Genomic DNA, 14,521 nt, shown 5'->3' on the forward strand with positions numbered 1-14,521 from the left:
TGCCAAAACCAATGACACTCAAACACAATTTAAATATCAGGTGATTTATCTCAAAAATGAAAATCCTTTAGGCTTATTGAAAGGGAAAAGAGAGTGAGTGTGGCAGCTCTTTTCAGAGGGCTCAGGAGAGTGTCAGAGCTGTAGATGAGAGCTGAGACCACAGACATCATTTTGTGGCTCACTCTGTAAGTGAGCACAGTGTTCTACAGAGCACAACTTCCACATACACACTGCAATCTGCTCACATCACCAAATTCATCCAGGTGCATATTTGCAATTTATTTAAATCACTTCTAAAAAGAACTCACCAATCCGTTTCCCTTGAAACAGAAATTAAGCTAAAAACTCCAGCTCTAATCAAGTTTGACTTACCAGACCAAACCCAAAGTTCAGGATGTGATGAAAAATGTGAAGCTTTCGGCGCTCACTGAATCCATGAGGGATTTCTGCCTTGGGGTGTTCATAATAGAATGCCATTGTCACCAAAAAAGTCAAAACAGCAAGAAAAATCACCAAGAAGAGTTCCATCTTGCTGTGGTGATAGGAGCCCAAAGAGGGACCAGCTGTGGCCTCCTTCCCACTCTGACTTTGGATTTCTGAAGAAAGAGGCACAGGATGAGCGGTTGTCTTATCTATAAATCAAAGCTTTTAAAAATGCAAGACGAAGATGAAAACACATCAAGTCAACCGTACAATTAAAAAGATAGTCAGAATTTACTGTGGGAGAGCCTTGCATAATCAGGTTTTCATATTCACACCTAACAGGTTTGGAGACTGTGCCTATTACGTAGAACCATGACTTAATATTTTACGAGAAGACCAAAACTTGTGCTGTCTCTCCCTCTGTTTGAGCACAGGCAAGTCTGTATTGTTTGAGTTCCTGTGCCACAGCATTTCTTGATGATCATCTTCAGAGCTGCTCAGTTTCTTCCCTTGGTTGTGCCTCAATGCCTTAACTCTTCAGACTCGTAGTGAAATCAAGGTTTTCTCTCCTCTGATCAGATTTTTTTATGTTGTTGACCCATTGCAGCTCTGAGTCCAGTGCAACCAGAAGCAGCTGCACCAGAGGTGTGAGTGCTGTGTGTCTTGCCTCATCCTCCTCAATGACTGATCTCCAGCAGACACTCTCACTAGTAGATCAGTGTAGAGTTTGGACATTGGTCCATAAATGAGGTGTAAGTCCAGAGACTGGCTGAAGGAAAGAAAACAAGTGTTGGGTAGCTGAACTGACAAGGAGTACAATGCTGCATTGAGTGATTGTGTGTAAAATAGCATGAGATCACCTTTGACCATCTTATAACTTACAAAATACAAGATGGAACTGGACAGACATCCTTAGTTCTAGCACTTTCAACCTTCTCTGTACCTCTGCAAAGAGTCATCACAAGAACTGATCTGGTATAGAAGGTGCAAAGAAGAGAGACAGGAATAAAGATGGTCCTGAACAAAGATAAGCTGATGAGTCTCACAAGTTTGACTCAAGTTCTTGAAGTTGTACCCAAACTACCTTCAAGGCAGCTTGCTCCAGTCCAGTGACCATCCCAGCCATGCTGGAACAGACTGGGATTAACTGCTCCAGTGTTATCTAGCTTTTTGCATCACTTTGCAGCAGGTAGCACCTCTGCTGGCCTAGATTCAGCTACTGCACATGAGCTGGTAAGCAAACCTTCATCTTCATAGCCAAGGCAAATCCTGAAAGCCTCAAACAGTGGAACATTTGGAACTCTATCATACGATTTACTCCTGGAAGAATTTCTTTGCTTGAAGAGGCAATTGCTAGTACCTGCATTAGGAACAATGACACAAGTAAACTCACTGTTGTGTCACCAGAGCAGTTCTTCAGAAATGTAACTTCATATTGCTGAGAGGGACTGGAGCAGAAGAATTCACAAGCAGTGACTTGTTGCTGCAGAGTTCTGTACCAGCTCACTTGTCACTCTGTTTAACGACCATGGTGACAACACAGAGAATTTTACCCACCACCACCTTCCTACTCACGGTTTGCCAGGCAGAGAACAGACACATGGTAACCTCTTTCCACAGCTCTGTGTGCACAGATGTTACCAGTGCAAAGTGGTTGCACAAGGATTAAATACTTTACAACTCCTGGCACTGCTTGCCCAGTTCCTTTGCCATGCAATGGCAATTACTTGGCGTCTGTATTTAGCACAGGTGGATCTGTCCTCATAAACAATGCAAGAATTACAACAATATAACCATTAGAACAATGCAACAATGATAACACTAGAACAATTGAGCTGAATTTTTTCTTTTCCTCTGTTTTGGATGTTCCCAGAAATTATTTTGGCAGCTTCTATGCTGTTTACATACTTTGTCCCCCAAATCCAAGTTGATTATTTGTTTGATTACAGAAGGGCAAAACCCTCGATGTGTCTTTCTTCCCTGAATACAACCAAATGCTGCTCAGAAAGGAACTTTATAGAATCTAATTTAGAGGACCTTCAGTTACTTTTGAGCAGTTCTCACTGCATCTCTGTTGCAGTCTCAGGTACTTCCAGGTGCAGCTCAGTCATCCACTTCCCTTTAAAATCAGATTTGTAAGTACACTCAACTCCTTCCTTCAGATTTCATGAGCAAATGAAACCTGATCTAGTGAGGAGGTGTCCCTGCCCAGGGCAAGGGTTGGGACTAGATGGTCTGTAAGGTCCATTCCAACCCTTAAATTCTATGATTTTATGATTTAGAATGGGTTTTGTTATGGTGATATTTTATTATTTGACATAGAAAGATAAAAAAGATTCTTACAAAGTAAGAAGAGCAAAACAGGCACATCAATAAAAAGAAAAATACATCATGTTTCTAAGTAATAGCAAGTAAAAATCAGAAGTCAGCAGCCCATGCTAATGTCATAGTTTCTTGCCTAGATTCTAATGCATAAATAACCAGTAAATAGTTAATTGGATCGCACTCTGTCTTCACACCAGAGCACTGTATACAAAAAATAATTTAACAGCCTTTTATAAAGTCTACAGCATGGTTCACTATTGTGCTTGATGATGGGAAAGAGAAAACACCATAGCCAAAAAATCCCAGTGCACAGTGGAAACCTTTCTCCATGTGGTACCAGGTCACCCTTACATTGTTGTCCTCCAAGCGTTTCTTGTACAACAAACCATCATCCCTGAGCACATCGTGCTCACAGGTGATGAGACAGGTGTCAGGCAGGCAGCAAACCACAGAATCCTCTGCTAGCAGAGGGGAAAACCTCGTATCAAACAGCTCTTTGACTTCTTCATGGACTTGAGGTGAAAACAAAGCAGGCAGTGGTGGTTTGTAGCCTGCTTGAAATACCTCTGGGAGAAGATCTGGATTTATCCATTTCCTGCATTTCAAATTCATGTTCTCAGGAACATGAGAACCTGCCAAAATCGCTTCCTTCATGGCACAATCCTTGTTCAGGTACTTCAGAATGAAATGGACTGTACGTTCCCGGGACAGGAAGGCCATGGCAGCATTTTTCTGGTAAGATGGCAGATTGAAGTTCAGAGCTTGGAGGAATGGATAGATCAACACCTGGGCACGGATCTTGGGGAGATCTGTCCTATTCACCAGTTCCTGGCAAACTCTGGTAGCATAAGTCCCCCCAGCACTGTCCCCACAAACAATAACCCGAGCAGGATCCACCCCGTAGGCCTCTGCAGTCTTCAAGAAGTGCATGGTAGCAGCGAGACATTCCAGATTTTGGGATGGATACTCATGCTCAGGTGCTAAATGGTACCTGAAAGGCAGAAAAGACAGATGGTATTAGACAGTGCTTGAGTGGCTCATCTTAAATACATCCCACGCAGTTAGAAAAACTCCCCCAAACCACGATTGTTTATCTAGTAATTACTACTTATCTGGTTGAAAGTCTTGCATGCTGAAGCAAACCAGAACAGCTTCTTCTCCCTTTCTTTCCCCAAACCAATTCCTCATAATTTAATAAAATCCTTTAGTAATGATTTTTTTTCATGAAAGAATTTGTTGAAGACTAAAGTTTCTTCATACCACCATAAATTTTCCCTAAGCAAAACACCTTTCAAAGGAAGCAAAGGGTTTAAAACAGATTAACTCTTAGGCTCATTATTTACTCATTAAAATCATGCCCAGATGGTTTTAAATATCCCCTTTAAATACTAAAACCTGACATTGGGTTTATAATCCCTTATTACCCAAGCAAGGCAATGATTTCTGTGGTGATAGCTCAGGAGTGTGTGGGAAGCAGGGGAACACTGGGTGGAGGGCACTTACCCAACAGACACAACCACTGAATCAGATTTTCTGGCTATGTACCGGCACATTCTTTCGCAAGTTCCTGAAGAACAAATGTTGTTGATGTCATTAATATTTTAGAAAACTTCAATCAATATTCTCCCTTATTTTTTTAAGAATTATTGCCATGATTGAATATTGGCCCTTTGCCTGTTTAGTGAGTGCAAATATTTTCTCTAGGATAAAACTAATCTAGACTTTTGGCCATCAGGGCACACTGTGAAGTTCATACGTTTCGGGAGATTGTTGATCTGTGAGGAAATGGTTATTAGTATTAGAGAACAGGAAATGGCTTAAACTGAGAAAGAGTAGAATTAGTCTGGATATAAAGAAGATGCTTTTATGATGAGGGTGCTGAGGCACTGGCACAGGTTGCCCAGAGAGATGGTGAATTCCCAATCCCTGGAAGTGTTCCAGGCCGGGTTGGATGGGGCTTGGAGCAACCTGGGCTAGTGGAAGGTGTCCCTGCCCATGGCAGGGGGTGGAACTGGATGGGCTTCAAAGTCCCTTCCAAACCAAACCACTCTATGATCCTATGGTTCTATGATACAGAAAGATACATCCTATAAAAATAATTTAGATACTAAGTCAATGCAGATTAGGGTGTTTAAAAAGTAAAACTAAACATTAAGTGCTTTCTTTCTCTCAAGCTAAGCTTTGGTCACTTTTAGGCTCTGCAGAGCTTCAAAACATACAGTTAACCATCCTGAATAATCCAATTTTCTCTTTCAGTTTCTTACTGATGCTTCCAAAAATCCCACATCCTCCATGGAAGTAGATTACTCCTCTCCGTTTGCTTGCAGATGGTTCTCTTGGGAGGTAAATCCTCACAGGAACCTTCTCAAACTGCAGGTCCCTTGTGAGGAGCTGTGGATCTGGCCATGTCCACAGCCCATCCGTGAGCAGCCTGATCACTGTGTGCTTCTCCACAGCTCCCAAGCCTTCCAAGTGCTTTGCCTTGATAGATATAACAGGAAAAATCAGAAAATGCTAGAGGGATTACACGTCTTCCCACTCTGTAAAAGCCACAAACTACCTTTTCCTATACTATACTAAGGATAACTGTGTTGCTTATTTGCTACATTTTAGGATTCTCACAAAGAATTTGGGATTTTTGTGACGAAAATGATTTCTGCAAGAATGTTGTAATACTTGCTGCATGAATTGTATTCTGTAAATACCTTCTAAGTCCTCTGATCTGGATTTACCACAAGTAACAACAGGCATTTGCTCAGGTGTGGAAGTTGGGTGGCCTGAGGCTCTTTTTCAATCCAAGAGGCATTTTGTGAGTATGGTTCCAACTTCAGTTGTGTTAAGTCATGCTCTGGAGGTGGCTGTTCATCTCCACGAGTTATAAAGGTTGGCTGTGTACCTCAGATGCCTTAGTTAAAGGAGTTGAAGTTAGGTGAGATGAAAATATCCCTCACATGCCAAGATTTAGTATCCTGGGAGGAAAAAGGCTCATGCCAGTTTGTGTGCAAGATTGAGTAACTTACTGGGGTTGGGTTGTCTCCATGCCACAGGGTCAGTGAGGACAAGCTTTAAGGTCTCACTGTGCCTATAATCAATAGTGAGTGAATGAAGAGCTGATGAAAATGGTTCTGAACCTTATCTCCTTCCCCATCAGTGAACCTGTTGCCTTTTCCAGGTGTTCATGAAATGACTCTGCAGTCAGTTTCTTACATCTAATCAGGGAAAACAAATATTCAGAGGACAGGGAAGGTTTGCTAAATGTGTCGAAACATCTCCTTATCCAAGGCCAGTCAACTGCTGATTAAGAGAGTGTGAAGATCACGTTGGAATCCTCCTTTACATTAAGCACATGTTGTAATGAATGCATTTCCTGCTAGGGACAACGTTTGCCTTCCCATTACATGGTGACTTAAATGACCTTATGGGCTATTATAATTCATTCTCCTGGAATGATGATAATCATCACAAGCAATTTGCACACTGTATTGTTCTCTTCTGAGCCACAGAAGTCATTGGATCAATGCGTTACCAACTAAAAGACAGCTCTGCTTTTGTAAATTGTTCTTTCCAACCTTGTGTATCACAGATTCTCCTTCCTAATAGCCTAGACCAGGCTGCAATAAACAAGTTGGTGAGGAGCAATAAAAGAAACCACCATGAGCCATGAAAGAGAGGGGAAAATCAATTAGAAACAAGGATGGGAGCCCAGATATGATGTGGAGTTATTTCCTAATGCTGTGCCACAACTGCCAGCAGTGCTTGGGGTGGGGTAAGTCCCAGTCCCTTGACAGAAGTGATGGCTATAGTTCCTGACTTACCTTTGGAAAGGCACGTATTTAGGTCTCATGGCAAAGAGGGAAATTTATATAAGGCAAACAGAGCAGAAAGCACAGAGTGAATATAACCTTCCCCAAACAGCAATTTTCTAAACGTCTCATGTCAGAGTTATGGTTTTAGAATGGTTGAAGTTGGCAGAATTGCCATCTCATCTCCTCTGTACTGTCTAACATCCCTGAGTATTCACAGAGCTTTCAGATGGCAGTATGATACATGACAACCTCTGTTTAAATATCCTGTTTCCTTTCCTTGCCTTAGGAGTTCCTGACGTCACAGAGGCATCTCCAAATTCAGGGGAAACACTGTCATGAAGGAGAACAGAGAATTTGGTATGTATTCTGTTGCAAAACTTCTTGATCAATACTTAAAAAATACTTCAGAACCAACAGCAATACACTTCAAACCTAAAAGGTTTGACTATTCCTAGACAGATGTGAGCAGTGTTAGTAAGTGAAACCTATTGCATAAGCCAGGTTCTAAAAAAGTGGAAAAAGTGCATGTCAGCATGAAACAGGGTCTGTGAAAAACTGTTTGCTGGAACACCTAAACTCTGGCACAAACTGGCTCTTTTTTATTTTTTGTGTGTGTGGAAGATCATACGGGGACCAGATTTTTACTTTAAAAATAATTATAAAATCACATACCAGCTAGCAAAACCCACTCAATTTGAGCTTCATGGACTTTAGGACTACATCAGACATTCTGTCAGTCTCTCTGAAATGTTGTGCTTTGCCAGCCAAAGTAATTGTCATCAAAGCTTAATGTCACAGTGCAATATGCACTGTGAGTTTGAACACAGTAGTTTAAAACTACTGATGAGATGAGAGGAATCTTCCTCTCCTCTCTTCCATTTCAGAATGTCATTGATTTCCTGACCAGAGGATGTGGAGAGATGCAGGAGGAGCATCCTATGTGTGGCACCTCTGGTGTCAGGTACACATTTACCTGGTGATGCAGCTTTCCCAAGACATATTGCAAGTAAGGTGGAAGAAAAGAGGAAAAGACTGTCCTGTATTGCAGAAAAAAAGAGGGTTTTCCTGCAACATACAGTACAGACACATCAGTGTCACAGGAAGAGCAGCATGAGGAGAGGGGGAGGGTTAGGTTGGATATTAGGAAGAGATTTTTTACTGAGAATGTCTTGCCCAGGGAGGTGGTGGATTCACCATCCCTGGAGGTTTTCAAGCTGAGACTGGATGTGGCACTTAGTGCCATGGGCTAGTGACCACAGTAGGGTTGGACTTGGTGATCTTTGAGGTCTTTTCCAACCTGATTGACTCTATGATTCTATGATTCATCAGGATGAGCAGGATAAATTAATTGCACGTGTGCAATGCACAAAGCATCATGCACTCAGTTAGTAACCTGTGAAATTCTGTCAAGGCTACTCCTGTGAGTATGAACATAAAGCCAGAAATTCACCCAAAGTACCAGCAGAAGTCTAAAGGCTTTCCAAAGAAAATTAGGTATGGAATGGAATCAATGCAGAGCAAATGGTGAAATACATGTTCAAAACTGTCCAGAGAAAGAAAGCTGAAAATTCTGGAACATATTATCAGTGAAGAGAGGATATGTACTATTGCACAAAAGCCACTTAGAAGCTGTAGAAGTGAGTTAAAAGTATCACCTGAAAGAGTCTTTTCACCCAACCAAGTACAAAAGCTTAGTAACATCATACAGAACTTAATAATACACAGTCACATTATTATATTACAGTCATATAATTATATTAAGGTTATATATAACATGACATGAAGAGCAGTGTGAGATACACGAGATCAGCAGCCTCTTCTTTCATGGCAGACAAAGCAGAAAGGTGAGTGGGGTCTGGGCCACTGGGGAACAGGGACAGTCACTGGATTAGCTGAGTGCTGCTTTGTAAGCTCAACAACCCATGTCTTTAATAGATGATAATGCCCCAAATCACCTTGCAGGACATGGGCCCTAGTTACTGCATTCCTTCTGTGTAACTGGGGGATTTGAGAATACCTTCCTTGAGATGAGCTTCATACAAACAGCAATGAAAGAACTCTGTGATTTTCCTGCAGCCTTTCTTTTGACATCTGATGTGCCAGATGTGACAGGGCTTAGGCTGCTCCTGCATACTCCTGCTGCCTTCTTTGAAAGCTTTTGGGGCAAAAGCTCTTTCTTTCTCTGATGGCCAAACACACAGCACAGTGAGTCTGGCTTACAAGTACTTAAATCATAAGTGATAACAGGTCTGAACCTGCTTTTGGCAGAAGTTGGATTAGGTGACTCCCAGAGGTGTCTACCAGCTCAGTTGATTCTATAATACCTAACTAAGACTTAGTAAATCAGTCAGTGCAGAAAAAGAACAGAATGATGGGTAAGAAAATTATTGCAGACAGCTCGAAATTTAGGAGATTGCCTTACATATATCAGAGTGCATTGAGATACAGACACTGTGCTCATTGATACCCACAGCCCTTGTGTCAACCACAGGACCAACCAGTTCATTACAGAAGAAAATCAAATAACAACTGCAGCATAAGAATGGATAGCTCAGTATTTAAAAGAACTCACCTCACACTGGCTGCTTTTATCTGCAGGACTAGAACACCAAATCAACCTTTGGCCTTTATCTTTAAATCTCTGTTATTCTGTGGTTCCCATTACACGTAGTTGCAATATTTAGATGCGTTTCTTCATAGTTCTACTCAAGGGTTTTCATTCCTGAAAATCCCAGTAGCACAAAGCATGATAAACTCACCAGATTTTCCACCAGAGTGCACACATAGTGATAAAAACGGAGCTTTGATGGATGGTCAGTATCAGGAGGAATCTCTGCCTTGAAGGAGTTATGATCAGTTGCAATTAAAACCAATAATACAAAAGCAACTAGAATTCCTGCTATTAAAACCAAAGTATAATAGGATTCCATTGTTCTTGGCTGGGAATAATTTATTAGACACTGTATGATATGGTTCTGTCGATATTTATATCCTCCAGACTGACTCCACAGAGCAGTAATTTGCATACCAAATTCCCTCCTCCCTCCTCCCCCAGACTGGGCTGCCAGATGCTGGAAGCATGCAAACATCCGGCCATGACAACACTTGGCATGACCAAAGTTCATACGGAGCAGAATCACTTTCAGGAAATGTCATTAGCTTGTAGAGTCCAAAATTGCAAATGAACCTTACATTTTATCTGGTTGGATTGTGTTCTGCTTTATGGGTCTGCAAAGCTCTCTTGGATTTTTTGCAAGTGTACTAGTGAGTGGAATGATACCACCCCTGCGGGAGAGCCCATGGAAGAGCCCATGGCTGTGTTGAGCTCCAGGCTCCATGTCCAGGAATTGTAGCAGTTCTGCTCTTGGAATAGGTTTGGAAGGTGGTGAGACACTGGCACAGGTTGCCCAGGGAGGCTGTGGCTGCTCCAACCCTGGCAGTGTTCAAGGCCAGGTAGGACAAAGCCTTGAGCAACCTGCTCTGGTGGGAGGTGTCCCTGCTCAGGGATGATCTCTCAGCTCCGTTCCAGCCCCTTAACAATCTATGAAATTATAAGGGATGATTCTGAGACTTTTTGCTTAGTGCTGGCCTTTTTCCCCTGCTCTCTTGCTGAGACAGACAGCTGGCCAGCACAGTTAGAACAGACATTGTGAAGTCCATATCAAGGAATTTTGCTCTTGGAGATCCATACAGATCTGTCAGTTATTTGGCAGTTCCTGCCTGAATGTGCAGCAAGAGCCTCTGGGCTCACCAGTGCTCCAGTGCTATCACAGCGAAACTTCTCCTTGAGTTGGAGAACTTTGGCCCTAACCCTCTGTTCTGATTCATTCTAAAGAAAGGATTTTGATGACTTTACACCTCCATATTTTGCTATTTTTTCCAAAACAGCTCTGTGTTATCTAGGTCATAATTTAGGTGTGATTAGACCATATGGTATCCAAATGCTGGTACCAATGGAGGTGATGACAGTGAAGGAATGAGTGACCAGGTGCATCCCCATGTGTTTCTGTCCACTGTGACACAGGACAAAACTTGTTTGGGTAAAGGTGAAAAGGAAACAACCATCATCTCAGCTTGACATAAGCAATACAACCAACACTTACCCCTTGAACATGCCAAAACATTTCTTTATCCCTACTAATCTCCCAGATATGCCACTTTAAATCCCTTATATAAGCCTGTAATTGTGGTCATAGAAGAGAAATGCTCCTTTTTGTGAGCCATAAGATCTGCATTGGCTAACCAGGGATCTTGACTAAAAGAAGATGAGTCCTTTCTAGCTTTCCTTACACTTAAAAGCAGATAAAATAGATCTGCTTAGAAAAATCCCATTTACACAATATATGCATTAGAGGAAAGAACAAGAAACTTCAATGTGAATTAGTCAGTGGGGTAAAACAACATCTAGCTGTGTGGAATGAGTAAACAAGATGAGTCATAAGAGATAAAGTACCAGATGATAAGAGTGACAAGACTGGATTCTTAAGAGAATAGGTCTGATCCTTAACGTCACTGGAGGTCAGCAAGGACAGCTGATTGAGTGACATGGTTTGAAAGACAGATAGATAGATAGATAGATAGATAGATAGATAGATAGATAGATAGATAGATAGATAGATAGATAGATAGATAGATAGATAGATAGATAGATAGATAGATAGATAGATAGATAGATAGATAGATAGATAGATAGATAGATAGATAGATAGATAGATAGATAGATAGATAGATAGATAGATAGATAGATAGATAGATAGATAGATAGATAGATAGATAGATAGATAGATAGATAGATAGATAGATAGATAGATAGATAGATAGATAGATAGATAGATAGATAGATAGATAGATAGATAGATAGATAGATAGATAGATAGATAGATAGATAGATAGATAGATAGATAGATAGATAGATAGATAGATAGATAGATAGATAGATAGATAGATAGATAGATAGATAGATAGATAGATAGATAGATAGATAGATAGATAGATAGATAGATAGATAGATAGATAGATAGATAGATAGATAGATAGATAGATAGATAGATAGATAGATAGATAGATAGATAGATAGATAGATAGATAGATAGATAGATAGATAGATAGATAGATAGATAGATAGATAGATAGATAGATAGATAGAATCCATGTAAGTCATAACACAGAACTCAGCTTAACTTGTCCTGAACCTTGTGATCACAGTCATCATCTTTGCAATACTGACTCAGGTCAGTTGACTGAGCTGGGGAATAATTGATCCCTTCCATCACCATCAGGTGAAGGACACTTAGCCAAACCCCTCCCAACTTCCTACTGCATCCACACCTGTAGGGGAACATTAACCAGAATGATTTTTATTTTTTTTAAGTAAAAAAGCAACATAAATTCAAGCAAAAATTAAGGCTATTCTCTAATATTCTGAGAAGGAATATCTAGGTTGGAGTTTATTGAGTTTTACTAATCCATCCGAAAAGCAATAGGTTTTAAGTCCTGAATCTCCCCATACAAATCTGCTTTTAAACACAAGCCAAAGTTCAAACACATTTCTTCTTTAGCTATTTTTAATTTTCTTCGTGGTAAATTTAAACACTCCACTGATCTTATATACATATATACAGAGATACATATATACAGGGATACATATATACAGATTTCCCCTCATAAAAACTGCATGAGAAAATACCAATTACCTTCTGCCCTCAGGAGCTCCCAGGGATGGGGAATCCACAGCTTCTCTGGGCAACCTGTGCCAGTGCCTCACCACCCTCAGAGGGAAGAATTTCTTCCTAAACATCACATTGGTTCAGTAGGATTTCAGGATTTTTCTCTAATTTTGAGGGCTTTAAGGATTTAATTCTTCTCCCCAGTTCCTTGTACATCTTAGAAGTTTTGTCAGGACCGAGGAATTAGGCAGAAGGAATAGGTAAATATTGACTGGTGTAAAAGGGAGGTAAATGCACTAAAGAGGAGGTAAGATGTGCCAATCCATTTAACAAATATGGTCACTCTGTTGCTGTTCACATGTGGCATTTTTTCACTGTTCTCTCTTCCAATATGAAGAGCAGGCTAGGAGACTGAGACAGATTTAGCTTCTAATCAGAGATAGGTGAGGAAAAAGGACAGTTAGTACAAATGACAAACTGTAACATGTACCAAAACAACTCAGCAATTGAAACAAGTCCCACATTGGTGACATTGCTTCCCTTTGAATCCCAGACAGCACCTAGGTGCAGTCTGGAAACTTCTGCTTCTAGAGACAACTGTTTTAACACATTTTGAATCTAGAAAGGGATGTCATCTAGAGTCTAGAATGACTCAATAACCTTTATTCATGACACTGCTTTGTTGTGAGACCCTGGGAAAGCAGCAAGACATCCACACACAGCTTTTTGCACAAGGCTGGAAGGAGTCTGTTTGCTGTCAGGGCTGGAAGTGAACCAGAAACCAGTTCCTTTGAGCTCAGTCCATGGCAAAACTCCACTCACACGGCAACACTATCAGACTCTTAATACTCAATAGCATATAGAAGGACAGTGTGAAATCATAGAACCACTGGGACACATTTCAAATGGAAAATGTGAACTCGAGGGAAGAATGAAATCAAGAAGTACAAAAGTTTAGCTCTTGATTTATCCAAATCTGACAGCAGAGCTTCATCTAACGAAAACCAGATCAGCTTGGCAAAAGGCTTTCCTTTTTTAAAGGAGGTGTAGTTTTATTCTGGGATCATGATAGAGTGTCCATGATCAAGAACCTGCACTGATGTGAAAAACTGGTCTTAGTGGGCACTGCAATCACAGACTTTCCATAGTGTAACTGTGCTCCTCTGTGTTCCCAGGTCTTCTTGTCTGCTCAGCAGTTCACTGAGTATATTTGGGTGGGTTTTTCTAAGTTGAAAACACAGAATTGTTAGCCCAAATGGCTTTCAGACATGCCTCAAACATGGTTTTAATTTTCAGCTCATTTTCCTTTCACAAGTTCTTGCAGTTTAGCAACTTCATTTGCTCCAACAGCTTCCAAGGTTGGTAGGAACTTGCCTGCAAAGGCTCTGTGAACAGAGTTGTGTCTATAAACACAGGTGAAACATGAAGGTGTGAGCATTCAGACACTCTACCCAAGCTTCTTCTTACACCACCTAACATCATTCTGCAAAAATGGACCTTTGTTATGCAAGTGATATGTATAGAGTGTATCAGCTTTTTTTGGGAGGCAAATGTTACTTTTGCACTGCTGTTTTTTCTTTCAAGAGAGGCCAAGTCAGAAAAATTCAGTTTTGATGACTCTGATTGACAATATGAGTAGTTCTACACTAACTACAGTCCACAAGTTGGGTTTCTTTTACTGTAGGCCTTCCTAACCTACTTTAGCTGGCCTAAACACATACTTAGATTATTATTCAAGCTAGAAACAGATACAGGAAAACAGTATTCACAAAATTATTCCATTCCCACTGGCTTCAAAGGACCTGCAAATGTTTTACATTAATAACGAATTTTCTTTTAAATCTAAACAGGTTAACTGTGTAATCTTGCTGAGGTTTCTATTTTAAATGTGTCTGTGGTGCTTTAAACATAAAGAGACTGAACTCAGGAATCAAAAAATCAACTGTACTTTGATGGAGTTCATATCCTTTCATTTTCAACACTGCTCCTTATTTCTATACCAGAAAGTTGTTATATTTGTTCCCAGTCCAGACACTGAGTCATTCCTGTTTAAACCAGACACTGTGCTCTCTGGGTAATTTCTCTCTCCCCTTCAGAGTTTTTGGATTGAGAGGGAAATTGCAGTGCCAGGTGCCTCCCCAAGCTCCATTTCTAAAGGTATTACTGTAAAAACACACCGAGGTGCTAAATGCTGCCAAGCGGCCACGGAAATTCTCTGAGCTCTGGTTATTTCAGACAGAGCTGAGTTAGGGAATACTCACTGACTCTGACAGTATGTAGAGGCTTAGAGTTTCTGGTTAG

The 14,521-nt window shown here is 40.7% G+C and overlaps 1 protein-coding gene across 1 annotated transcript; it reads right to left on the bottom strand.

Moving 5' to 3' along the window:
- Nucleotides 1–2,967: 2,967 nt before the first annotated feature.
- LOC103805142 (arylacetamide deacetylase-like 4) lies at nucleotides 2,968–9,484 on the bottom strand. Its single transcript, XM_009077776.1, has 4 exons — nucleotides 9,314–9,484; nucleotides 5,013–5,229; nucleotides 4,252–4,315; nucleotides 2,968–3,739 (listed from the first exon to the last, which is right to left on the bottom strand). Exons 1-4 carry the CDS (start codon nucleotides 9,482–9,484, stop codon nucleotides 2,968–2,970), a joined length of 1,224 nt encoding a protein of 407 aa, XP_009076024.1.
- Nucleotides 9,485–14,521: the final 5,037 nt, after the last annotated feature.

Source organism: Acanthisitta chloris, unplaced genomic scaffold (genome assembly GCF_000695815.1).
Source record: "Acanthisitta chloris isolate BGI_N310 unplaced genomic scaffold, ASM69581v1 scaffold39976, whole genome shotgun sequence".
NCBI lineage: Eukaryota > Metazoa > Chordata > Aves > Passeriformes > Acanthisittidae > Acanthisitta > Acanthisitta chloris.

Coding starts and splice junctions, on each gene's coding strand:
- LOC103805142 (XM_009077776.1), bottom strand. CDS start 9,484: ATGGAATCCTATTATACTTTGGTTTTAATAGCAGGAATTCTAGTTGCT. Junction 4,316..5,012: donor TGGGATTTTTGGAAGCATCA/GTAAGAAACTGA, acceptor TTTGTTCTTCAG/GAACTTGCGAAAGAATGTGC. Junction 3,740..4,251: donor TCAGTGGTTGTGTCTGTTGG/GTAAGTGCCCTC, acceptor TCTGCCTTTCAG/GTACCATTTAGCACCTGAGC.